General features: G+C 33.1%; 1 protein-coding gene across 1 annotated transcript in view; it reads left to right on the top strand.

The window, feature by feature from the left end:
- Positions 1-898: 898 nt before the first annotated feature.
- LOC101893003 (Hemolymph juvenile hormone binding protein (JHBP)) overlaps positions 899-27,187 on the top strand; it is a 30,411-nt gene continuing 4,122 nt past the window's right edge. Inside the window, exons 1-2 of the mRNA XM_005178437.4 lie at positions 899-1,147; positions 14,974-15,083. Coding sequence (XP_005178494.1) covers positions 1,081-1,147; positions 14,974-15,083 — 177 coding nt within the window. The 5' untranslated portion in view covers positions 899-1,080. The remainder of the gene's footprint in view (positions 1,148-14,973; positions 15,084-27,187) is intronic.

Below are 27,187 nucleotides of genomic sequence, written 5' to 3' on the forward strand. Positions count from 1 at the left end.
AGATCGTTTCAGATATAGTTATAGCTCCCATATATATTGTTCATCTGATTTGTTGTATTTGTTACCCACAGCCATAATATGCACTCCGTAACAACGATATTCAGGAAAATATATCAAATGCAACTCAGAAACATCTTTGCCAAATTTTATCGAGATCGGTTCAGATTTGGATATAGCTCCCATATATATATATATATCTTTATCCGATTTTAATTAACTGTGCACCAAATGGGCAATACAAGTCCGAATTTTAAAGATTGAAATGCTTCGGCATATTTAGTCCTTTGAACTTTAAATTATAATTATAATCATAGCGTGTATGATTGAATTCTCCCATAAAAACTTTTAATTGTTATGTGGAGCTCTACTAAATTAGCAAAGTGGTGTAGGGTATCACAAAGTCGGCCCTGCCCGATTTAGGACAGTCTTTACTGGTTATAGATAGATTAATAATAATTAAATATTAAACTATTAATAATTATTAAAAAAAAACTTAAATTATTAAAAAATTGTAATATGTCGAACTCCTGACCTAAACTAAAATTAATTTTCAAAGATTACCTCCGATTTAAAATAAAGTTTTCTTCTGATATAACTACGCATACATAGTGACACTCTTTAATTGTATACAAAATAATAAGAGAAGATTACTACTTGTGCTCAATAAACAAACGTTGGCTAAGAGAGTTATTTTTTCTTAACTCAAACAGTGGCACATCTACAGCTAAGAGAATTTCTCTTTCGTCTTCATCTTGTACAACACAAAAAGCTCTTGGCTTAGCTTTGAAATTTACGACGATGGCTTTGTTGTTGCCCCAACAAAATCAAAGCTTTTGACTGAATTTTGTGGCTAATGATTTGGTAGGTTTTAAATATTAGGCAATGTTGTGCCTTTAAGACAGATCTTGATCTCGGCTCAATGCGGACGGTTAAAAACTAAACAGTTCACGCGTAAAATTAAAAAAAAATAAATAACAAAAATAAGGATTAAATTAAACTGTGATATCTGTGATTTTAGAAATAATCATAAATTATTTCGTATAAATTAAATATTTAAAAATAAATACTAAAACCGTAGAAATGTGGAAAATTGCCTTGTGTTTAGTTGCCTTCCAAGTGATCTTGGCCCAAGAAGCAGGAGAAATTCGTAAGTTGCCCTATGAAAGGACTAAAGAAATATAAGATTAAAATAAGGTTTTTCATGTTCAATGTGGATGTGGTGTTGTTTTCTTAACAAGGATCAAGGAACAAAATTTCGGAATAGAAACAAAATTAAAATCTTGTCCGGCTTCAAATTAAAAAAACAATAATAATAATAATAACCACAATAATGAAAAACTTAAAAAAAGTTGAACTTAATTTATTGAGTTTTTGAAGCTATTCGAAGCAATTCTTTCCAAGAATTGTCAAGGATATTAATTTGTACACAGAAATTTGGTTCTGGAACATAAGTCCACAAATTACAGATATTATGCCTAAATATTGGAAAAAAAATGCAGAAATGATATTTTAAAGGGATAGTGTAGGATTTAATTTAAAAATCGAAAAATAAATGGTTTACTTTAAAGATTCAAACTTGTTTTGTACCAATATTATTATTTTTGGTACTTAAAAACATTCAAGCGATATTTTCAGTTACAAAAAAACACGTAGAAATTTTCAAAAACTCCCTTTGAAAACATTTTTGTGGAAAAAATAAGCAAACCGAAACTTTTTGATTTTCTGGATTTCCGAAAACGAAATTAACATAAAATGTAAACATACATACATTACAGTTCTGTATGTTTGCCCAATAAAATATGTTAGGATATTTAGTACGTTTTAGTACTTTTTGTAAAATTGAGGTACAGAACCCCCAAACCTCATACTAAATATAATGATTGTAGCACTTAGTACACCAGGTACTCTTTAAATACTTTGCCAGGCAATTTTTAACCACTTTTAGTACATTTTCAGTTTGAAATCCAGAAAATGGGAGAAAATCTCGCCCTAAAACCCTCCAAGGAATCACATTTTAATTTAAAATTTATGTTAAAAAATAATTTTTATTTATCCAAACGTGTGATCAAATGTTCGCCGAAATCGCCTCTCAATATGATGTGGCACCGTCTTGTTGGAACCACATGTCATATAAGACAATCTCTTGCATTTTGGGCAAAAAAGAATTGGATATCATCTCACGGAACTCACCAGTACGATCCCAATAACCCGCATCAAACTTTTTTTCTGGAGGCATTGGAAGCATTTGCAATACTTCTGGCTGATTCTCACTCCGAAACCGACAATTCTGCTTATTTACGTACCCATTGAACCAAAAAATGAAAAAGCGGGCAAAACAATTCATTGTTAAATTAAAGACCAAATCGAAGATGTTTGCCAGTGAAGCAAAATGCAAACCGACTTAGCCCAAAAATGCATTTCGAAACCATTTCCGGAAAAGGGGGACCAAACCGAATTCTATAGGAAAATTTTCTAAAAAAAATTACCATTGCGGAGGGCAACCGGGCCCACTTTGGTTAGGTCGGTGCGTGCGTGAGAAATTTAATTCAATGTTGTAAAAAAATCAATGAACGGAATGAATCTTTGGAGTTCCTCTTTTCTCTGGTATATAACTGGATATACATGTCCATGTTTTCGTATAGCATCCATATAAATTTACATTTTAATGCCCTCCTCTATTCTATAGAGTTTTAAAATCCACGAAATACTTACGTTTGACCAAAAAAAAAATATATATATACATATAGCGTAAAAGTCTTAGTCGTTTCAGCGATGCTCGTCTCTCTGTCTTTCCGTTGTAATCACGTTATCTTTCGAAGGAATTGAGATAAAAGGAAAGTTAAGTTCGTAAATGGACCATGTCGGTCCACGTTTTCGTATAGACCCTATATAACTGTACCTCCTGATATTCGGAAATGGAATTGTTTAAAATTCGACACTCAGAGTTTGAAGCGGGTTCCTCCTCCTTTGGAGGAACATTGTCTATATAGAATCACGTTTCCGGTAACGACACCTGTTATTATTCTGTATTTTGATGATTTAACAGTATTAATTAAAACTAGGTACTTAGGGTTCATAAAACGTTCTACCTTCTGTGACAGATTATTGCTTATATCGGTTAATGTTTTGCTATAGCCCCCATGTTTCGATAATTTCCGATATTCGGTATTCTAATGATTTAGCCACATTTTTCAGGTGAATCCTTCAAAATTCGGTATGTAAAGTCTGTAATGGATTATTGATTATTAATTTTCTTGGTCCAGGTAGATTTATTGATTTGGGTTCTATTAAGCTTATAGACCTAAGTTTTGTAAATAAAAATTCCTTTTTTATTTCATTAATCCCGACGTTTAGTCAATGTTTGTTGACATCTTCAGGGGATACGTCTATTTAATTAAACATTACATTAGATCAAATCTTCATGAATATATAAATAACTTACAATAAAATTGGATTAAGTTTACATGAAGTATTTCGTCAAGTTCAACAACACAAAACCTTAATAACTAATATCACAGATTACTATAATGCAATGCGATAGCTAACACTTATGTTGTTTGTGTCCTCTTTGAGATTCATCGTCCTTTTTATTTTTTGTTGTATTCGTAAACTTTCTATCGTGTATCTTTTATCGTCTTTGCTTTCTTTGTCCAATATTTTGACATTTTCAAAATTTGCTTTGTGTCCCGTTTTTCAAATATGTTGCGCCAATGCTGTTTTTTGTGTTCCCTTTTCAATGTCAGTTTTATGTTCCCCCATTCTCGTTTGCAATGTTCGTTTTGTTGTACCAATGTAAACAAGATCACAGTTTTGTTCGTCATTTCCAATGCATTCAATTTCGTATACTATGTTATGTTGTTGTTGCTTGTCGATTGGTGTTTTGACGTTGGAAAATTTGGAAAATATCTGACTTATTGTTTTGTTTGCTTTGTAAGCATAACATATGTTTTGTGTTTTGTTTATTATCATTTTCATGTTTCTATTGTCTGTTAGGCCAGGGATGTATTTTAAGCTGCAATATTTATGGGTTCCTTCACGATTGTTAGGGTTGCCATCCTTAAGTTTTCGTATTGTGTCTTGGATGAGTTGTGTGATTACTTTTTTCGGAAAACTATTGCTGATTAATATATTTGTGATTTCGTTTATGTTACTTTTGTGGAAATCTTGGTCACTTATGCGTAGTACTCTCATGATGAAACTTTTAGCTGTGTTGATTATTTGGGATTTTGGCTGTGTAGTATGGTAATTCATAATTCTGCCTGATGCCATGCTTTCAACCAGTCAAATTTAATAGAACTCACTCACTGGCAAAAATGGAAGTGAATGCAATATCTAATCCCGATTCTTCTCTTTTTAAAGGGTTTCTTTACCTCATGATGGGGGGTATTAAAGTTCGGCCGGTATTTTTTAGCACAATTTCTTCCAAATGGTGCAAGGTGTTAGAAATTCAAAATTCGAACTTTGTTATTTTTTATATCCTCCGCCATAGTATGGACGGTATATTTAGTTCGTCAATCCGTTTGTGACACCTCGATTAATACATAAAATTATATGTCGATTTTACAATGACTGTCCGTCTGTGGAAATAACTCTAGCTTTTGTTCGAAATTAAATAGGTCAATAAATAATAACAATAAAATGTTACTCAGATTTATTTAAGGCATTTTTTCAAATAATTTTTTCATTTTGATGGCCTCCGCGGTTAAATTTCACTAATTGCCTTAGTTTAGCCCCTCTAGCCTGACCTAGCTCATTTTTCCTAGTGATGGAACTAGCCTTATTTTTACTGGGTGGTAAATATGGCACCTTCATTGCAAATTCGTCCCTTTTTCAAATATATTGTTAAAATTTCAACCTTTTAATATTTTCACAATTTTCCCAAAAGAAAAAGAAGGGAAATGTTACTTTGCGTTCGGATCTATGCATCTACATATGTATATTGCATTGTATACTTACATAATTATCTACTAATATGTTTATATTCGAGTTTGTTGTAATTATATTCACTTTATTTTTTTTTTTTGTCTTATTAAACAAAAAATTGAAAAAATGAATTGAAAAATTGACAAAATTGATTTATGCATTCCATAACGAAATTCTTATTCTTATGGCCGTGTTACCTTTATTTACGTGTAGAACAACCGATAAAACCTACTGAAATACATTATTGGAGGACATAATAATTAATATAAAAATGTTGATCTAGTTCTCTAGTACACTGTCATGGACCAAAATAATTAGCTATTGTGTCGTATAATTCATTTCCTTATGGGTAACTACTTGAAAATGAAGTAGAAACGCATAACAAAATTAATTTGCAATTTTTACGGTTTTTGTTTTCTTCACTACATATGCCCTACCGCGCGACCTACCGGTTTTCGGTAGCGACAGCAGCAGTAGCAGCCGACATAAACATACATTAATTCCAAAGAAAAAATATTCCATTCAAAATGGTACTTCACCTGCAGCGGGACCGGCCTCCTACAATGCCGTTTATACATTTTATGCTACACATCCGGATCTTTGATGAACTTGGCCTTGACTTTGTCATGGCTTCGAGTGACTTTGAACTAAGTTTTGTTTTTTTTTTTAATTCTCTTTTCTGTATCTTTCTATTTGGAAAATATCTGACTTATTGTTTTGTTTGCTTTGTAAGCATAACATATGTTTTGTGTTTTGTTTATTATCATTTTCATGTTTCTATTGTCTGTTAGGCCAGGGATGTATTTTAAGCTGCAATATTTATGGGTTCCTTCACGATTGTTAGGGTTGCCATCCTTAAGTTTTCGTATTGTGTCTTGGATGAGTTGTGTGATTACTTTTTTCGGAAAACTATTGCTGATTAATATATTTGTGATTTCGTTTATGTTACTTTTGTGGAAATCTTGGTCACTTATGCGTAGTACTCTCATGATGAAACTTTTAGCTGTGTTGATTATTTGGGATTTTGGCTGTGTAGTATGGTAATTCATAATTCTGCCTGATGCCATGCTTTCAACCAGTCAAATTTAATAGAACTCACTCACTGGCAAAAATGGAAGTGAATGCAATATCTAATCCCGATTCTTCTCTTTTTAAAGGGTTTCTTTACCTCATGATGGGGGGTATTAAAGTTCGGCCGGTATTTTTTAGCACAATTTCTTCCAAATGGTGCAAGGTGTTAGAAATTCAAAATTCGAACTTTGTTATTTTTTATATCCTCCGCCATAGTATGGACGGTATATTTAGTTCGTCAATCCGTTTGTGACACCTCGATTAATACATAAAATTATATGTCGATTTTACAATGACTGTCCGTCTGTGGAAATAACTCTAGCTTTTGTTCGAAATTAAATAGGTCAATAAATAATAACAATAAAATGTTACTCAGATTTATTTAAGGCATTTTTTCAAATAATTTTTTCATTTTGATGGCCTCCGCGGTTAAATTTCACTAATTGCCTTAGTTTAGCCCCTCTAGCCTGACCTAGCTCATTTTTCCTAGTGATGGAACTAGCCTTATTTTTACTGGGTGGTAAATATGGCACCTTCATTGCAAATTCGTCCCTTTTTCAAATATATTGTTAAAATTTCAACCTTTTAATATTTTCACAATTTTCCCAAAAGAAAAAGAAGGGAAATGTTACTTTGCGTTCGGATCTATGCATCTACATATGTATATTGCATTGTATACTTACATAATTATCTACTAATATGTTTATATTCGAGTTTGTTGTAATTATATTCACTTTATTTTTTTTTTTGTCTTATTAAACAAAAAATTGAAAAAATGAATTGAAAAATTGACAAAATTGATTTATGCATTCCATAACGAAATTCTTATTCTTATGTCCGTGTTACCTTTATTTACGTGTAGAACAACCGATAAAACCTACTGAAATACATTATTGGAGGACATAATAATTAATATAAAAATGTTGATCTAGTTCTCTAGTACACTGTCATGGACCAAAATAATTAGCTATTGTGTCGTATAATTCATTTCCTTATGGGTAACTACTTGAAAATGAAGTAGAAACGCATAACAAAATTAATTTGCAATTTTTACGGTTTTTGTTTTCTTCACTACATATGCCCTACCGCGCGACCTACCGGTTTTCGGTAGCGACAGCAGCAGTAGCAGCCGACATAAACATACATTAATTCCAAAGAAAAAATATTCCATTCAAAATGGTACTTCACCTGCAGCGGGACCGGCCTCCTACAATGCCGTTTATACATTTTATGCTACACATCCGGATCTTTGATGAACTTGGCCTTGACTTTGTCATGGCTTCGAGTGACTTTGAACTAAGTTTTGTTTTTTTTTTTAATTCTCTTTTCTGTATCTTTCTATTGCCTTTGGCGTGTTGTTGTGCCAACGCCAAAGAAAATAAAGAGTGGAGTAAAAATAAATAAAAATGAATCGAAAAAAAACAAAACATCGAAAACAAAATAAATAATAAAAATTCATTTATTTATGCATTTAATGTGAATCAGTTATGTCCGATGTCTGCCCAATGTCTCGAAGTATGAAATCGTTGATTTGTGCTCTGATGCTAATTAATTATCCGAAAAACTGTTTACTTTTGGTCCAAACGTGCGACGCAGAAACTTCCGCATAGTTATGTTATTGACAGAAATCAAATAAGAATGGAAAAAATCAATAAAAATATAAGCGAGAAATTTACTGTTCTGTTGGGATGTACAGCGGATGTAATTAGCATCCAGCAGTACCTGTTTGGGGCTATTTTTACGAAAAAGTTTAAAATAATCTTGATTTGTAAAATTCTGAAAAATGCTAGTCATCTACATTTATTTAGAGATTTTGGTTGAGGATTTGATAGGTTATGATTGCACACCCAGCAAAAATTTGGGGGCCTCATAACCCATTAAAAGGTAATGTAAACAAGCTACGTTCTGCGGGTAATATTGGCGCAGTGTGCACGTCCTGCCAAATCAAAGGCAAATGAAGAAACGAATAATAATATATACCACGCAACATCAAAGACTCTCACTTTAAATTTCAGCTCTATCCTCCCCCAAATACCAAAGTTAATAAAGTTCCAACTCTACTGGTTCTCACAAAATTGAAATTGTACCAAATTTAGTTCCATTTAGTACACATAATAACGAATTTCTAAAACTACCTACATCAAACAATCCAATACACATCGTTTTTCCAAATTTTAGGATTCCATCTCTGCCGTTTCTCCCAAAACTAAAATTGTACCAAATTTGGTACTACTTAGTACACATAAATACAAATTTCCATAACTACCTACATCGTACAATCCAATAGAAACTTTATTTCCAAATTTTAAGATTCCCACTCTACCGTTTCTTTCAAAATTTAAATTGTACCAAGTTTAGTAACATTTAGTACACATAAGTACGAGCTTCCTATATACCCCAATCCTTCATTGCAATAGGGATCTTATTTCCAAATTGTAGTATTCCAACTCTATCTGTTATACCAAAACTTAAATTATATCAAATTTGGTACCATTTAGGTACCTCCGTCCTACAATGAAATAGTGATCTTATTTCACAATTTCAGCATTCCAGCTCAATCGGTTTATCCAAATCGAAATTGTACCAAATTTAATACTATTCTGTAATATTTGTGCACATAAGTACCAATTTCGAAAACTAGCTCCATATCCCAATTGTACTATTTGAAAGTGATGTTAATTTCAAATTTTAGGTTCCACCTCTATCCGTTCTTCCAAATTAGAATTGTACCAAAGTTAGTACCGTTTAGTACTTTTGGTAAACTATCTCCCTGCATCGACTCTAGATAAAAAAAAATTGTTACATTTTTTTTTACCCTCAGCCATATGGCTATGGAGGTATATATAATTTGATACGGTCATTATACCCTCAGCCATATGGCTACAGAGGGTATATATCATTTGATACGGTCAAAACGTGCCTAGTCGAAATAACAGTTTTAGACCCTAGGTCCCTTTGGACCAAATCCGTTTCAGAACATTTGGAGTCGATCTAGCGATGTCCGTCCGTCTGTCTGTCTGGCTGGCTGGTGCGCACGATAACTCTCGAAGGGAGTATCCGATTTGATCCAAACTGGGTACAACGTAATATTTTTGTCAAACTTAGATCGAGTTCGAAGATGGGCAATATCGGTCCACTCCTTCTGGTAGCTCCCCCACAAAAGTTCAAAAGATATATTTTTGCACAGAAAGAGAAAGGATAATCCGATTTTGCTCCAATTTTGCAAATCTCAATATATTCGTCAGTGCTAGGACAGGTGTGAAAATGGACCTTATGTGTCCACTCCATCAAATACCTCTCCCCCAAATGGTCAAAATTTTGAATAATTACAGCTCTTATAAAATATGATGTAAGAGTCCGATTGTCTTCAAACTTCACACATTCCAAATTTAGAATGGATAATTCGGTTTTGCTCAAACTTTACGAATCCTAATATTTTCATAAGTAAAAGGTCAGGTGTGAAAATGGACAATATCGGTCCACAGAGGAAGGATAATCCGATTTTGCTCCAACTTTGCGAATCTTAATACTTGCATCAGTTTTAGGTCAGGTGCGAAAATGTCTGTGCACTCCATCAAGTACCTCCCCCAGTAAGGGTCAAAATTTTAAATAATTACAACTCTCATAAAATGTGGTGTAAGAGTCCGATTGTCTTCAAATTGTACACATTCCAATAATTTTACTAGCCCAAGGTGTTAAGATGGAGTATATCGGTCTACTCCTTCTCCGATACGAAGTGGACAATATTGACCCATTCTTTCAAAACCCACTCCATAGAGGGGTAAAGAGGGCTGAGGGTATACATCTGTCGGAAACACCGACCGATACTTTTTTACTTGTTTTTAATTTCATTGAATGAAAGCAAAATATGTCGGAAGTAGCATCAAATTTTAGAATAAGTTTAGATTTGTTTGAATTGGTCATCTTTGGTCACCGAATGTTGCTCTGCGGTATTTTGGCCCATTCCCGGCGAAGCGCTTGCTTGATTGAGGTGATCGACAATTTGGTATTCTTTAGTGCAAACCTTGCTTTTCAAAATACTCCAGACACAATATTCTAACGGATTAGTATCCGGGGATTTTGGTGGCCATTGTGCGGTGGAAATGAAGCGAGGATCCTCATTTTGTAACCATTGTGCGTGCGTGCTGAGTCCTGTAGGAATGTTCAAGATCTGCGGCAAAAATGTTTGCACGCCCTAGGCTTTAATACACACTCCAGAATATGTTAGCGATAATATTCGGCATTTATTCTGATGCCACGGTCGATTAATACGAGCGGAGAGCTACCATCGGCTGTTATGGCGTTATAGTTCTGCTTACCAACCGAAGGTGCAAATTTTCTTGCTTGTAAACAATATAATGAGTTGTCACTGGAATAATTTTAACAACTGTCGAACGAGTAGCTTAGAAATGACAGCAGTCTGAAGATGGTTGCATTTTTTTCATCTCATGGGCCATGTAGATCCACGTTTTGGTATAGCCCCCATATATTCGGTATTTTGATGATTTTAGCTAAATTATTCACCGATTTTTACTCAAGTTTCGCATTTGAATATTGTAATGGCTTATAATGGTCACGTCGTCGTGTGGACCCTAATATAACGGCTATATTCGGTATTTTTAAGATTTTAATTTTTTTTTTAAATTGCCAAATTCGTTTCAAATGGTGGACGGTATTCAATAGCTTTTTTACTTGTTTTCATTCCAACATTTCGGCCAGAATATCATGAATAAATGCTTCAATGTTGTCTTCCAATGCACCAATTGAATACGGCTCGTTTGTATCGACATGAAAAAATGAGTGTGAGCTATTGAAACCAATGTTGCCAAAAATGTAATAACTAAAAACTCACCCTTTATAAATTCAAGATACAAGTTCAAATTTATCCAGCCCTAATGATATTTCAAATCTCAATATAATACTCTCGTCTAATAAATTATTCTCAAATAAATACGATTTTATATTTGAAACACGTTCATAATTTTAATTATAGCCCTAATGATATTGTTATTAAAATAATAATTGGAATTAAGTCACTAATTGCCTAATTTATAGCAATTATAGATAGACCTGATTGTATTATTTTCCCACACATACATACAAATGTGTTTATGTACATAATTTTACTTTCTTCTATTTAAATAATACATTTTTATGGAGGCTATCTATCAATTAGCAGTTTTCAACACAATATCTTCTTACAAAATATTCCAGATAGAAAGTCTGAAGTGTGAAAATAAATAAATGCGGCTATTTTGTAAATATTTGTTGGATTTTCCACTTTTGCTTAAAAGGGGGTGTAATAAAAAAAAAATACCTTTTTAAGTTGCTATTGCGAATAAATAAAGAAAGCTTTTGTTCGGCAATATATTCAATGTTGTTGACACAAATGCATCATCCGCATTCGTAAGTCTAGACGATTTTAGGCTGAAACAAAATACCTTTAGGTTTTGCTAATGAATGAAGGTCACCCCTCTGGAGATGATGCTTCATAAATATTTTACCTTGGGAAAAATTAGCACAGATTTTTGACGACTGTTAAAAATTCCAACAGAAAAAAAGCATGCTTTAATTTAAATATTTTACTTCTGAATTGGTAGCCCATGATTCCCACACGTGTTTTTTTGTTGTAAAAAAATAACAACCCATCAGTTGGTCATATTGCCTATCTTAAACTGTATGAGTTATTTTTGCGTATTAAAACAAGAAAATGTTTGATGATGAAATGTTTATCTTATTCATTTAATGTAAAAATCTTACATCATTGCTGATATTATTTAACAGGAAATGTATTGGCAAACATTACTGCAAAGAATAGCACGTGTAGATATGTTATTAAATTAAAACATCTAATAATATAATAGTAGAACTTACAAACTTTGAACCGGCTTTATTGTAACCGTCAACAGTTCTTTTAATTATTATAAATAAAAACCAGTAAAGAAAGTCCTAAAGTCGGGCGGGGCCGATTTTATGATACCCTACACCACTTTGCTAATTTAGTTGAGCTCCACGGAGTGCATATTACGGCTGTGGGTAACAAATACAATAAATCGGATGAACAATATATATGGGAGCTATAACTATATCTGAACCGATCTTCATCAAATTTGGCATACTACCTTCTAGACTAAATTCGATCGTATGTGCCAAATTCCATCCTATTTGGACAAATATTAGGCGTTTGGTGCACAATAAATGGTAAATCGGACGAAGTTATATATGGGAGCTATGTCCAAATCTGAACCGATCTCGATAAAATTTAGCAAAGGTATTTCTGAGCTGCATTTGATATATTTCCCCAAATATTGTTGTTACAGAGTGTATATTACGGCTGCGGAGGACAAAAATAACAAATCGGATGAAAAATATATATGGGAGCTATAGCTATATCTGAACCGATTTTGATAAAATTTGGCATACTTATTTTCAGGCCTAATTTGGTTGTATGTGCAAAATTCCATACTGTTCGGGCTAATATTGCACGTTTAGTGCACAATAAAAGACAAATCGGTCGAAGATATGTATGGGAGCTATATCTAAATTTTTACCGATTATCTCCAATGCCAATAGGATTCGTCCTTGGGCCAAACAAATGTTGTTTGCAAAATTTCATCTCAATCGGATAATAAATGCGACCTGCATTTTGTTCACAAGAATACATGGACAGACGGACGGACGGACAGACAGAAATAAGATTTAGATATAGCTTCCATTTATATTTTTATTCGATTTCAGTTCTATTGTGCACCAAATGGCTAATGTCAGCTGAAATATACTAAATTTTGGCACTTCCGACGAATTTTAGCCCAGAAGCAAGTACTTAAAATTTTGGTGAAAATTGGTTGAGATACAGCTATTGCTCCCATATAAATGTTTCATCCGATTTTGTGTTAAAGTCCTTCACATGCGTAATATGCACTCCTTAACTAGGATATTTAATACTGGACATAAGTTACAGCTTGAAAATACCTATGCCAAATTTTATCTAGATCGGTTCAGATTTTTATATACCTTCGATATACATCTTCATCCGATTTTACCGTTATTGTCCACCATATATGTGATATCAGCCTAATTTGGATAGATTTTTTCATATTCAATCAAATGTTTCCATTTGGTGAAACTCGGTTCGGAATATTTATTGCTCAAATAAATATTTTTTAATACAATTCTTATCGAAGTCATATCATGCACTATACAGCAATGTTATTTGGTACTAGAGGAATAAAAGCCTCCGTCAAATTTGTTGAAAATCGGGTTGTATATAGTTCCTAACTTATGACTACTCTAAAGCCATGATACGCTTTCAAATGAGGTTCATGGTTGGTATATCTTAAGAATAATAAAATAATTTAAAATTGGAGGAGTGACCGATGATCTCAGGCTACAAAGTTTTAAAAGAATCGTTGACTTCTAAGAAATATAAATATTGAAAATTGTTTGTTCGAGGGAGGAGGGGCGGTGGGGAGGGGGGAGATACCAGAAAGGGTGGGCCGATATGTATCATCTTCACACCAGATCTTGTGTTAATAAAAATATTGGGATCTGTGAATTTTAAGAGAATCGGAAGCTTATTTCGCAGATTATAAGAAATATAATTATTACAAATTCTGAGCCTTTGTTTGCGAGGTACCGGAAGAAGTGGTCTGACATACTTCATCTTCGCACCTGATTATGTGTTGATAGAAATATTGGGATGTAAGAAATTTGAAGCGAATCGGATACTTACTTCGTATTTATAAGCGTTTTGGTTTATCAAAATGTTGACCCTTTGTGGGGTAAGTACCATACCAGAAGGGGTGAACCGATATATTCTATCTTCACACCAGGTCTTGTGTTGGTAGAAATATTGGAAAGTTTGGAATTTGAAGAGAATTGGATGCTGATCTCGTATTTTAAAAGAGTTAGTATTATTCAAAATTTTGAACCTTTGTGAAGGAGGTACCAGAAGAAGTGGTCTGATATATTTCATCTTCGCACCTGATTATGTGTTGATAGAAATATTGGGATGTGAGAAATTTGAAGGGAATCCTATGCTAAATTCGCATTTATAAGTGTTTTGTTTGTTCAAAATTTTGACCCTTTAAGGGGAGGTGCCAGTAGGAGTAAACCGATATATTCCATATTCTCATCAGGTCTTTTGTTAATAAAAAAAAAATAAAAATTGTGTCAAAATTTTCAACATTTGTGTGGGAGGTACATGATGGATTGGACCGACCTAGCACTAATACAAATATTAAGATTTGAAAATGTTGAACGAAATTGGATGAGGTACCAGAAGTAGTGGACCTATATTACCGATATCCGAACTAGATCTAAGTTTGACAATAATTTTACCATGTCAGAAGTTTTAATCAAATCGGATATTCCCTTCGAGAGTTATCGTGCACACCAGCCAGACGAACGGACGGACACCTCTAGTTCGATTCCAAATGTCCTGAAACGGATTTGGTCCAAAGAGACCTAGGCTCTAAAACCGTTATTTCGATGAGACACGTTTTAGCCGTATCAAATGACCCAATCAAATATGTCCCCTATTAGGGTAATATTCGATAATACGTACTTTTGCCAAATCGAAGAAAACGAACGAATCTAAATTAAGTTCAACCACTTTTATAAGACCTCCATGCGGATAGTGCCATTCTAAAGTATATCAATTTGTTGCAATTTTTAATTAGTGATCGAGGGTATTAGGTGGATCTGTGGAGTGTTTTTGGCGTAAAACATACCCTCAGCCTATAACCAGTTTTAGATTTCAAAAATTTCTTAAGTTTTTTCGAGTATAGGATATGATCTTAAAATTCTCAAAATGTGTATTTAGCATGTCCTTATTAAGCCTCCGTTGGGTTTTTCTGCTTACGGGATATAGTGATGTAGAATGTGAAATGATATGTTTATGCAATTGGATATTTTATTAGTTTAATTTCATGTTTGTGTACCTTTTTGAAATAATATTGATTTTTCTTTTTTTTACAGCTGAATATATCAAACCATGCAGACGGGATGATCCTGAATTATTGAAATGTTTTATGAACTCTTTGGAACATGTTAAACCCTACCTGGCAAAGGGTATTCCTGAAATTGAGGTGAGTTTGATATGGCATTTGTAAATGTCATCTAGTATTACAATTACACCGTTAATACTCGATATATATAAACCTAACAAAAATTTGAAAATATATAATGCTTATTTCGAGGAGTTACAAACGGAAAGACAAATTTAATACTCCCTCCATAGTATGGTGAAGGGTATAAAAATATGGGTTTAATTATATGGTAAAATGCAAAAAAAAAATCCTACATTTATCAAGGATGTTGATTCGCTCATGTAGCCATATTCTCATACCTTACCTGAAATTTAAACGATTTTAGAAAGAAGTGAACTTCTACTTTAATACGATGAGATTATGCAGCTCACGTTCACATTAAATTAATTACATTTTAACGACTCATTGAGTGTGCAATTGTTTTTAGAATTTTTTATGGATTTTGTCTTCAAAATAAACTTATTCTGGAAGAAGAACGTCTCGCCTATTTAAAATCATTTTCTGTAATCCATCTTGTGATTTATTCTGTGCAACCTCATAAAAATAATCATAAAAGATCTTCAGACCGATGAATAATACAAATGCAAAATGACCGCCTTTCATCCCCTTATAATAAAATATAGACATATTTCAAACATAAATATATTTCTGGGATGTTTGTTATTGATGTATCGATCCAGGTATGGGCCCGTGTAACAGTACCTCCGATTTTTCGTTTTTTGAAGGTTTTGGCTCCCCTCTTCCAACCAAAAGGGTTGTAATATGACACTTTGGGTTCTCAGTGGCTGGTCATTTTACCTTAATTTACATTCTGTATCATCTGGAACGAAAACAAAAGCAGCTGGCTGAGTTTGCAAAAACTTATTGGAGACATTTTCCAAGTAAATTTTCAGTGTCGATCTGTCAAAATGTTTCTCAATTCGCTTTATTTTACTGGACTTTTTACATCATCAGTCATATGGCCACAGAGTGTAAATATCATTTGATACGACCAAAACGTGCCTCATCTACTAAATTCGTTTTGAAAATTTTGGAGTTGATCTAGGGTTGTCCGTCCGTCTGTCTGCGCCTCTGGCTGGTTGGTGCTCACTATAACTCTTGAGTTGAGTATTCGATTTGATCCAAAATTGGTACATCTTGAAATAATATCAAACTTAGATCGACTTCGGAGATAGGCTAGATTGGTCCACTCCTTCTGATACCTCCCCCACAAAAAGTCAACATTTTCGGAGACAACAATTATCCTTAGAGAAAGAGAAAGAATCATCCAATCTTTTACAAACGTTGCGAGGCCCTACGTTAGGTGTGAAAATGGACCATATCCGCCCACTCCTTCCTGTACATTTCCCTAACAATGGCCTAAATTGTAAATAACCCGAACGCCCATAAAATGTGAAATAGGCATTCGATTCTTTTCTTACTTCACGCATTTTAATATTTCAACCAAAATAAGATCTGGTGAGATGATGGAACATATCGAGCCACTCCTTCTGGTAACTTGCCCACAAAGGGCCAGCGGTTTTGAGTAACCAAAAAGCCCATAAAATACGAAATAGGCATTCGATTGTCTTCAAATTTAAAATAATCCTCTGTATTTCCTTTTAATACCCCCCTTTACAAAGGGGTACACAATTTTGAATAACGAAAACTCTCAAAAAAGGCAAAATAAACATCCGATTCTCCTCAGTTCTCAAGATCTGGTGTGAAAATAGGAGACTTATTCCCACTCCTTCTGGTACCTCCCTATAATAAAAAGTCAAAAATGTTCACAGAAAATAATTTTCCGTATACAACAAATCATTAATTTTTTTTTCCAAAATTCTCAAATCTCAATATCAGTTCTACGTTATGTGCGAAAATGGACAATATCGACCCACTCCATCATCAATTATGAATAATTATAACTCTTATAAAATATAAAGTAAGCATCCGATTCTCTTAAAATTGCACACATCCCTATATTTTTATCTACGCATAATCAAATGTGAATATGGAATATATCGGCCCACTTCTACTGGTACCTCCCTCACAAAGGGTCTAACATTTGAACAATTATATCTATTACAATTTACGAAATAAGCATTTGATTATCTTCAAATGTCACACACCCTAATATTTTTGTTAACACAAGTCAAGTTTGAAGATGAAACATGTCAGACCACTCCTTCTGGTACCTTCCCCAAAAAGCGTCACATTTTGAATGATTATAACTCTTATAAAGTGTGAAATAAGCATTCAATTTCACACATCCTAATATTTCTACTTACACAAGACCTGGTTTAAAGATGAAATACATCAGTCCACTCCTTCTGGTACCTCCCCCACACAGGGTCAAAATTTTGAATAATTATGTTTCTTATAATTTACGAAGTAATCACACCTTATGGTTCCACCCCGCAGAAAGGTTTTCAAATTGTGAATAAAACAACGCTTTTCCTTTTCTTCATACACAATTTCCTCAGAAATGAGTTTTTAACATTTCAAATTATTATTCAAATTATATATATATATATATATATATATATATATATATATATATATATATATATATATATATATATATATATATATATATATATATATATATATATATATATATATTAACGAGTCCATCATTGTCTAATGGTCTAGAAATGGCATATATATATATATATATATATATATATATATATATATATATATATATATATATATATATATATATATATATATATATATATTAACGAGTCAATCATTGTCTAATGGTCTAGAAATGGCATATATATTAACGAGTCAAGATGTCGTATGGAACACAGATATTTTATGCAAACTAAAATGTCCGATTTTAGTCCAATATTTTAGAAGCAGTTGATTTAAAAAAAATTGGTTTAATTTCTTTAATCTTATTTAAGATATCTCTCTCAGTAAAACCCACTACACTTTCAGTGTAGAACTCTCAAAATTTCTCTATTTAGTTTGCAATAGTTATAAACAAACTTAATGATGGTTATTTCCAGATGTTTCAAACGGAATAATAAATTGATTATACCAACTCTACCCATTACCCTTCTTATTGTGGATAGTATACAAATCCTCACTAATTTCAGATTTATGGTATAATTTTTCAATATAATCACAATATTGACAAAATCACGTGAAACTGTCATCGCTAAATATGCATATGTATGCCAATATTTTTTTAAGTCGCATGACAATGTCATTCTCCAAATGATCGGATATTGCAATTTCACGCTTTATAATCATTTAAAAACAACATCATATGGCATATGACGTTTATATTTAAATATTGTGCCCTTCTATCGGTCTCTGTATATTAATTTGTTTTTTTTTTTATTAATGAGAATGCGAAAACAAAAATGTTTCGATGAGACCACAAAGGTCATTTCGGATAGTTTCTTGTTTTCATCTTTAACGATTTATTTTAAAACTGTTTAAAGTGGTCAGATCAGCAAGTACATGGTAGGTAGGTGGTTTACTGTTAACCGCAAGCTTATCACCAACTTTTTTTGTGTTTGTGGTAATCGACCGTTTTGACATACATCGCAGCTAAATGATATTTTTCTATCATCAATTAACTGATTATTTTGAGTTGGTAACTTCTATCGCTGCTGCCGCTGCTGTTATCAAAAAACCAGATTTTTGCATTTAGCCTACGATGACTTTGAACGAAGCAACCAAAGAGTAAAAAAAAACATTAGTTTGGAATTTTTTTTAAGACAATTATGGAAAATTTTTAAATTCATTGAAGGTTTGGTGTATAGGAGGTGGAAGGTGATCTAATTTAAAAATAGAACAGATGGAATTATTTGGGCTCTTTTGTTTGAAATAAAAAAACACATGAAGTAACAAATAAACAAATTAAAAAAAAAACGTTAAAATTTTGATTTTATGATTTTTTTTAAATATATTTTTACACCCCCCACCATAGTATGGAGGGTATATTAAGTTTGTCATTCCGTTTGTAATACCTCGAAATATACATTTTAGACCCCACAAAGTACACATATTATTGATCAGTATAAAATTCTATATCGATTTAGGGTTGTCCGTCCGTTCGTCCGTCCGTCTGTGGTAATCACTCTAGCTTCCGAACGAATTGAAGTAGGTAGATAAAATTTTACTCAAATGTGTGTTTGGTATGCAGGACTTCTGGTATAAAAAATGGGCTATATAGGTCCACGTTTTTGTACATCCGCCATATAGTGGTACCTCCCTATATTCAATATTTCGCTGATTTCATCACTCACCGGCATTGTTTCAAATTTCATATTTGAATTTCCTATTAGCTACAGAAAATTGCTTATGTAGACCCAGGTCTTCATATAGTCCACATAAAACTGTACCTGCCTATATTCGGTATTTTGAAGATTTTAGCGATATTTTTCACCGGAATGGATTCAAATTTCGTATTTGAAGTTCCTAATGGGTACCACTATCTGTGACAGAAAATTGCCTATGCAATTCTTCGTACAGCCCCCATATAACGGTACCTATATTCCGTATTTTGATGATTTTAGTTACATTTTGCAATGGATTTGTCTGGTATTCGGTGAGTGGAGTTCTCAATAGACTTTTATGAATCTGAAAAAATGGTATATATAGGTCTACTATTGCCTATAGCCCCATATTACTGTAGCTCTCGATATTCGGTATTTTAATAATTTTAGCCTTATTTTTCAAAGGAATTCTCTGACAGTCTGCACACGAAGTTCATTTTAAGTACTTTACCCTCTGAGAGAGAATGGTCTATATAAGTTCACCATATGGTATAGGCCCCAGAATTGTTTCAAATTTCGTATTTGAAGTTCGTAATAGATATTACAGCCTGTGAGAGAAAATTGTCTATGCAGGTTCAGGTCTTCGTATAGCCCCCCCATATAACGGACCCTCCCGATATTAGGTATTTTGATGATTTTAGTCACAAATTGTCAATGTCTACAATTACCTATAGCTCCCAAATTCTGCACATAGAGTTCATTTTAGGTACTTTACCTCCTGAAGGTCTACGATATAGTATTATCCCCACACATCGGTACCTCCACGATAGTTTTAATAAACAGTAATCCTCTTCCAATAATGGAACTATTTGGATTATACTTTTTTTCCAATTTTTCATTTAAATCTTAGGAAAAATATATAGAGAATGAAATAAAATATTTTTTTTAACCTAGTGGTGCTGGTTATCAAAAGTTCGGCGCCGATGAACTCAACTGATAATACCCGACAAAACATAGTGGTAAGGGTATTATGCTTTGTGCATATGTTGGTAACATGGAGAAGGAAACAAGATAGACCCATTGTTACATTTGAGGATCTTCAAAGTATCACTTTCCGAGTAGATTTATACATGTCAGTCCGCCTTTCCGTCCATCTCTCCATGTATTTTTGTGAACAAAATGCAAAATGCGATTTACATGAAATTTTCCAAACAATATTTGGTTGGCCCAAGGACGAACCTTATTGAAATTGGTGAGTATCGGTCCAAATTTAGATATAGCTCCCATATATATAATCAACCAATTTCGATTCAATTGTGCACCAAATTGTCAATATCGGTCCAAATGAATTTTGGCACATCCTAATTCAGTCTAGAAACAAGTACAACAAAATTTAGAGAAAATCGGTTCTGATATAGCTATATCTCCCGTATATATGTTTCATTCGATTCGGTGTTTTAGGTATCTCACATGCGTAATATCCACTCCACGATAATGATATTTGGTACCAGATAACTTATGGAGCTCAAAAATATCTATGTCAAATTTTATTTTAATCGGATCAGATTTGGAGATAGCTCCCATATAGCTCCCATATAGCTCCCATATAGCTCCCATATATATGTTTTATCCGATTTGGTGTTAAAGTCCCTCACATGTGTAATGTACACTCTACAACAATGATCTTTGGTACCAGATATCAGATACAGGTCAGAAATAAGTATTCAAAATTTTGTCAAGATCGGTTCAGATTTGGATATAGCTTCTATATATATCTTTATTCGATTTCTGTTTTTTTGTGCATCAAATGGCTTATATCAGTCCAAATGGACTGAATCACTTCCTGGGACCTGATTCACTTCCGACGCAATTCAGCCTAAAAGCAAGTGCTTCAAATTTTGTTGGAAATCGGTTCAAATATATCTGTAGCTCCCATATATATCTTTTATCTGATTTGTTGTTAAAGTCCCTCATAATTACGTATATGCACTCCACAACAAAGACATTTGATGACGGGCATCAAATACTGCTCGAAAATACCTCTGCCAAATTTTTTCGATATCGGCTCAGATTTTTATATAGCTTCAATATACATCCGTTTTTTCGGTCATTGCTTCCATATATGTTATATCAGCCCGAATTGAATGATTTTTTTCATATTCAACCGAATTTTGGTGAAACTTGGTCTGGTATATCAATGTTATTTGGTTCATAGTTGGTATGATCTACTTCACATTAATTCCCAATATAAATTTTCTTGTTACGGAAGCTAAATACGCATAGTGGTGTAGGGTATCATATAGTCGGCCCGGCCGACTTTTGATCTTTCCCTAATGGTTTTTTACATGTTACCTTTACATTAAAGCCTCAAACAAATGTTAAAATCTTGGTCTTACGAATCTCTTTATTCAAATATATTTTTTAAACATAAAATTCGATGAAAATCGATAGCTTAATTTTTTTAGATCATGTAAATTTATTCAAAATTTCCATGAGTGACGGAGAGAAAAAAGCAAATGACTCTGCAATACATAATTGATCGAAAAAGTCACATTAGTCCTTTACTTCCTCTTACATTTCTCATGTGCTTTTCGTACACAAATGACTTACTTACTTGGGGAAAGGTGATGCAATACACAATTTTCACCGAATCGTTTGCGAACACATCACTTCCACATAACTAACTTTCCTGTCTTCACATTTGCCGTAGTACGGCAGCACAACATTCACCAAGCTAATGCTGAAAATTTGTAAGTTTGTAGTTTTTTTGCCCTGTTGTTGGCAACTGGAAATGCAATCAAAAATTTTCAAATGCAAGACTGGCACAATGACTCAGTACCAGAGTGCCAGACTGGTGCAAGGTGCAACTTTACAAAACGGCTTTTCATGCCACAATAACGGCGGCACACATTCATTCATGATTTGTAATGTGTTTTGTAATCGATTACATGTCAAATTTCCAGAAATTGCTGTTTTAATGACTGTGAAAATTTTATTGTTGGCAGGCAGTTTTGATGATTTTCTTGCCGAGAGGCTTGGAAGAAAATCTGTAAACATTTGTGAGGTTGTGTACACCATTGCGGTATAATAGAGAAGTTCAAGTGTAGATTATGAGTATTTTTTTGGAATGCAAAAATGTTTAATTGATTTTTAATGCATATTTTGATTGGGCGCCATAAATAAAGTGTTTGGATATAAGTTTATAATACCGAGGAAATGTTAAAGTTATTTAATATTTATAAACAAATGTGAGATTTTACAAGAAATTCGAAAAATAAGATATGATTATAATATAGATTCTACATTTAAGGGGAAAATTACAAAATAAATTATTGACACGATTGAAAGTACCAGCCGTTTTGTCAAATTTAACGATTTTAGCTCTATCACTCCAGCCCATAATAAATTTAGTAACATTTAGTGTGCATATCCAAAACAATCTACATCTGTCCATCCTAGACACAGGCAGATATCGAAAATTAATACCATTTTATGCTTTTCGAACAATTATATTATACATTTGCAAAACTACCACCAAATCTCAACATCAGATACTAACAGAGACCTCGATATCAATAATTTCGGGAGATATCAAGCTCAGCTCTATCTATTTACCCAATATTCAATTTAGTACCACTTAGAAATTTTACGAAAATTATAGTACACATTTCCAAAAACCACCTTCATATTTAACCACAGACACCAACATCTATATCAAATTTCAGGATTCCAGCCCTATCCCTTTAACCAAAACCAAATTGTACCAAATATGGTAATATTTATTATTTTTCTTACAATTTTAGTACACATTTCCGAAAAATTCTCCAAATGTCAATCTCAGATACCAAGAGTGACCTTAATATTAAATTGCAGGATTTTAGCTCCGATATCAAATTTTTAAACCACCGCCATGCAATTTAGTAGACATTTTCAAAACCACCTCCATATCTCAACCCCAGATACCTGCAAAGGCCGTAATATCAAATTTTGAGATTCCAGCTTTATCCTGTCACCCAATACCCAATTTAGTACCACTTAGTACTTTTCGAACAATTACAGTAACCATTTCCAAAACCACCTCCATACCTTAACCACAGACACCAACAGTGACATCTATATCAAATCTCAGTACACATTTTCAAAACAAGCTCCATATCTCAACCTCAGACACCAACTGTGACTTTAATAGTAAATTTCCGGATTTGAGCTCTTTAGTTTCCACCATTGCGAAATTTAGTACTATTTACTACTTTTCATACAAACATGGAACGCATTTCCAAACCACCATCATATCTCAATCTCAGGGACCCAATACAAGCAGGAACCCAATACAAAATATAAAAATTCTATCTTCATCCATTCACCGTTAACCGAACTTTTCCCAAATTTAGTACCATTTAGTTCATTTCGCACACTTAGTACAAAAACACCTTCATATATCAAGCTTACATTCCAATCTTGATTCTTTTCTTTATCCGTTCGCATAATACCAAATAGTACCATTTTAAAAGTTTAGTAACATTTTAGAACATTTCCTAGATTTAAAGTTAGAATTTCCAATAACTCTTTGGTGCATCTATCCTGCACTCCATCAGTGACTCTCATTCCAAATTTCAAAATGCTTCCCTCGTTTCATCGCAATTCCAATTTCTACCAAATTTAGCACCATTTAGTACATATAAGTACAAATTTTCAAAGCTTCCTATATAGCCCAATCCTACACTCCCACTGTAATCCCAATTCGATAATTTTAGGATTCCACACCCAAATACAAATTGTACTTTATTTAGTACATATAAGTACAAATTTCCAAAACTACCTACATATCCTAATCCTACACTCCGACAGTTATTTTATTTCCAATTTTCAGGATAACACATCTATTTGTTCTCCCATTCAAATTCAAATTGTACGAAACGAAGTACAATTTAGTACACTTAAGTATACATTTTCATAACTACCTACAATAGAATTCTTATCATTTAGTACACATAAGTACGAATTTCCAATACATACCTATGTCCTACAATGCAATAGTAATCTTATTTCCAAATATCAGGATTCCAACTCTATTGGTTCCCCCAAAATTTAAATTCTACCAAATTTATTACACATAAGTACGAACTTCCAAAACTACTTACATTCCTCAGTCCTAGAATGCAATAGTTATCATATTTCTAAATCTCAGAAATCCAGCACTAACGGTTCACTCAAATCGAAAATCAAATTTAGTATCTCTTAGTACTTTTTGTGCACATAAGTACAAATTTCGAAAACTTCCTTCATATTCCTACCCTACACTCTGCCAGTAATTTTAATTTCAAATTTCACGATTCCATCTCCATTTGTCCCTCCAAATTCAAATCGTACTAAATTAAGTACCGTTTAGTACTTTTCGCATACGTCTTGAAAACTACCACCTTACATCGATCTACATTTCCTTATGATCATAATTTCAAGTTTTTAGTTCTAACCGTTTAAGTGATACGGAATGTTACCAAATGTAGTACAGTTTAGTACTTTTCGTATAATTATAGTGCGAATTTCCTAAAACCCTTTTGTACATCTATCACCATTAGTGACCTTCATTCCAAATTTTCAAGAGTTCTAGCTCCACTGCTTTCTCAAATACAATAGGTGCCATATTTAGCAACTTTTCGTACCATTCGTACGAATTTCCAAAAAGCCAGCCCTTAGGGTCCGACCCTTTGGGCTATCGAAGACTTTGACCTGCAAAGACAATTTTAAGTCTTAGGCTGTATGAGATTACATTACGAATTTCAAATGCCAAATTTGAAGCAATTCCGGTAGATAATGTCGCTAAAATCATGAAAATGCCGAATATAGGGAGGTACCGTTATATGGGGGCTATATAAAAACGTGGACCTGCACAGTTAATTTTCTGTCATAGGCTGTAGTATCCATTACGAACTTCAAATACCAAATTTGAAACAATTCCGGTGAATAATGGTGCTAAAATCACCAAAATACAGAATATCGGGAGGTACTGTTATATAGGGGCTTACTAACAGAACTCAATATAATAATATACTTAATATACCCTCCCTACTATGGTGGAGGGTTTAAAAATGAGAATTGAGAATTGAGAGAGAGGAGATTAGATTAGATTATTTTTATCGGTTTGATAGAAATATTTCATATATCTTGCGCACCAGCCAATCAGAGAGATGGACACTTAATATCCTGTACCTGACATTGGTTCTAATACCAGAAACAAACGAGCGGTGTGGGGCCTGAGACCCTCTCGCTTAATCTAAGGTTGCAAAGAAGGAAAAATTCGATCCTGACTGCATGGCCCATTCTCATACTACTTTTTAATTCCTTATGTATTCCTTGTCCATCGTTTATGCGTATTTTTTAATACTTTACTGTTAAAAGACGATTCTAAAGTTCATGTTATGCCAAATAATATTTAGCCTATGATTACATGGTATATGCATACAATGAAAACAGATGTGCATGTTTGACGTAAACACATATTTCTGTACAACCATTGAGGTTCTGGTTCATAGAACTAAGCGAAAAACAATTCTTAAAAAAAAACTAAACAAAAACCGAAAAACCTTCATAGGTCTTTAAACTCTTAAAATCTAAAACTTTAAGCAATTCTCATTTTTTAAATAGTAATGTGCTAAAACGACGAAAATTGGTTTTTATTGTTTGTGTTCAGGTTATGGCCACATAATTACAAACTGAAGTTTTTTAGCATGTTATTACATGATTTGTTATGGCCAAAGTTTTATTGCTAAAATTGTAGTTCTTGTGTGGAAGAACTGCAAGTTTTATTATCAAGTTATTAAAAAGTGGGTTATAATTTTACAAAGACTTAAGTTTAGGAAGAATTTTAAAAAGGTTGCTAGTGTCGATTTGGGAACATTTTTTTTTAGGTAATCAAAGATATATATGTAAAGATAAGAAACTTAAATATAAAACTGTGCAACAAATGTAATTTTTTTAAATAATTAAGGGAAACAATTTTGAAACAATTCCGGTGAATAATGTCGCTAAGATCATCAATATACCGAATATCGGTAGGTACCATTATTTGGGTGCTATGCGAAGAAGTGGACCTGCACAGACAATTTTCTTTCATAGGCTGTAGAATCCATTTCGAATTTCAAATACTAAATTTGAAACGATTCCGGCAAATAATGTCGCTTAAATCATCAAAATACCGAATATCGGGAGGTGCCCTTATATGGGCGCTATACGACCTGCACGAACAATTTTCTGTCATAGGTTGTAGTATCCATTTCGAACTTCAAATACCAATTACATACTTAATATACCCTCCATACTATGGTGGAGGGTATATAAAGAAGACACATGTATCGGCGTTTTGAATGTTTACATCGACAAGTAACCAAAGTAGGAGGGGCAAGTTCCTCCCTGTTCCAGATTTTTGGAAATTTTATAAGTCTACTGTACTCTACAATGGGTCTTAGAAGACGTCGAAAGAGTAAAACTTAGCTAAACCCAATAACTCATATATATTTAAAACCCATTTTAGGGTTAAAGACGTACTTTGTGTGTGTTTGTGGAAAAATCTGCAACAAATCATCATTTTAGAGGGATGACGTCAAATAAAAAATATTCTGCATCAAATTTTACTTTGAGCTAATGAGGAAAAGAAATCTCGATTCCTATAATTTGCAAAAATATTCTAACATCAAGGTTCCAAAAAAATCCAAAGGTATATCCCCTAATTTTTTTATCACATGTTCCCCAGACTATTTTCAATTCTATGCCTAAATGTTTCATAAAATTTGGTTTTAGGTGGATGGTGTGCAAAGAAGTAATATTCTAAAGTAATATACAAAATTTCACTTAAAATCTCCGAGTAGGCCATGTATCTACATGGTGCGATAAAAAAAACTACAACATAGTCAAACGCCATAATTTTTA

Source organism: Musca domestica, unplaced genomic scaffold (assembly GCF_030504385.1).
Source record: "Musca domestica strain aabys unplaced genomic scaffold, Musca_domestica.polishedcontigs.V.1.1 39, whole genome shotgun sequence".
NCBI classification, from domain to species: Eukaryota; Metazoa; Arthropoda; class Insecta; order Diptera; family Muscidae; genus Musca; species Musca domestica.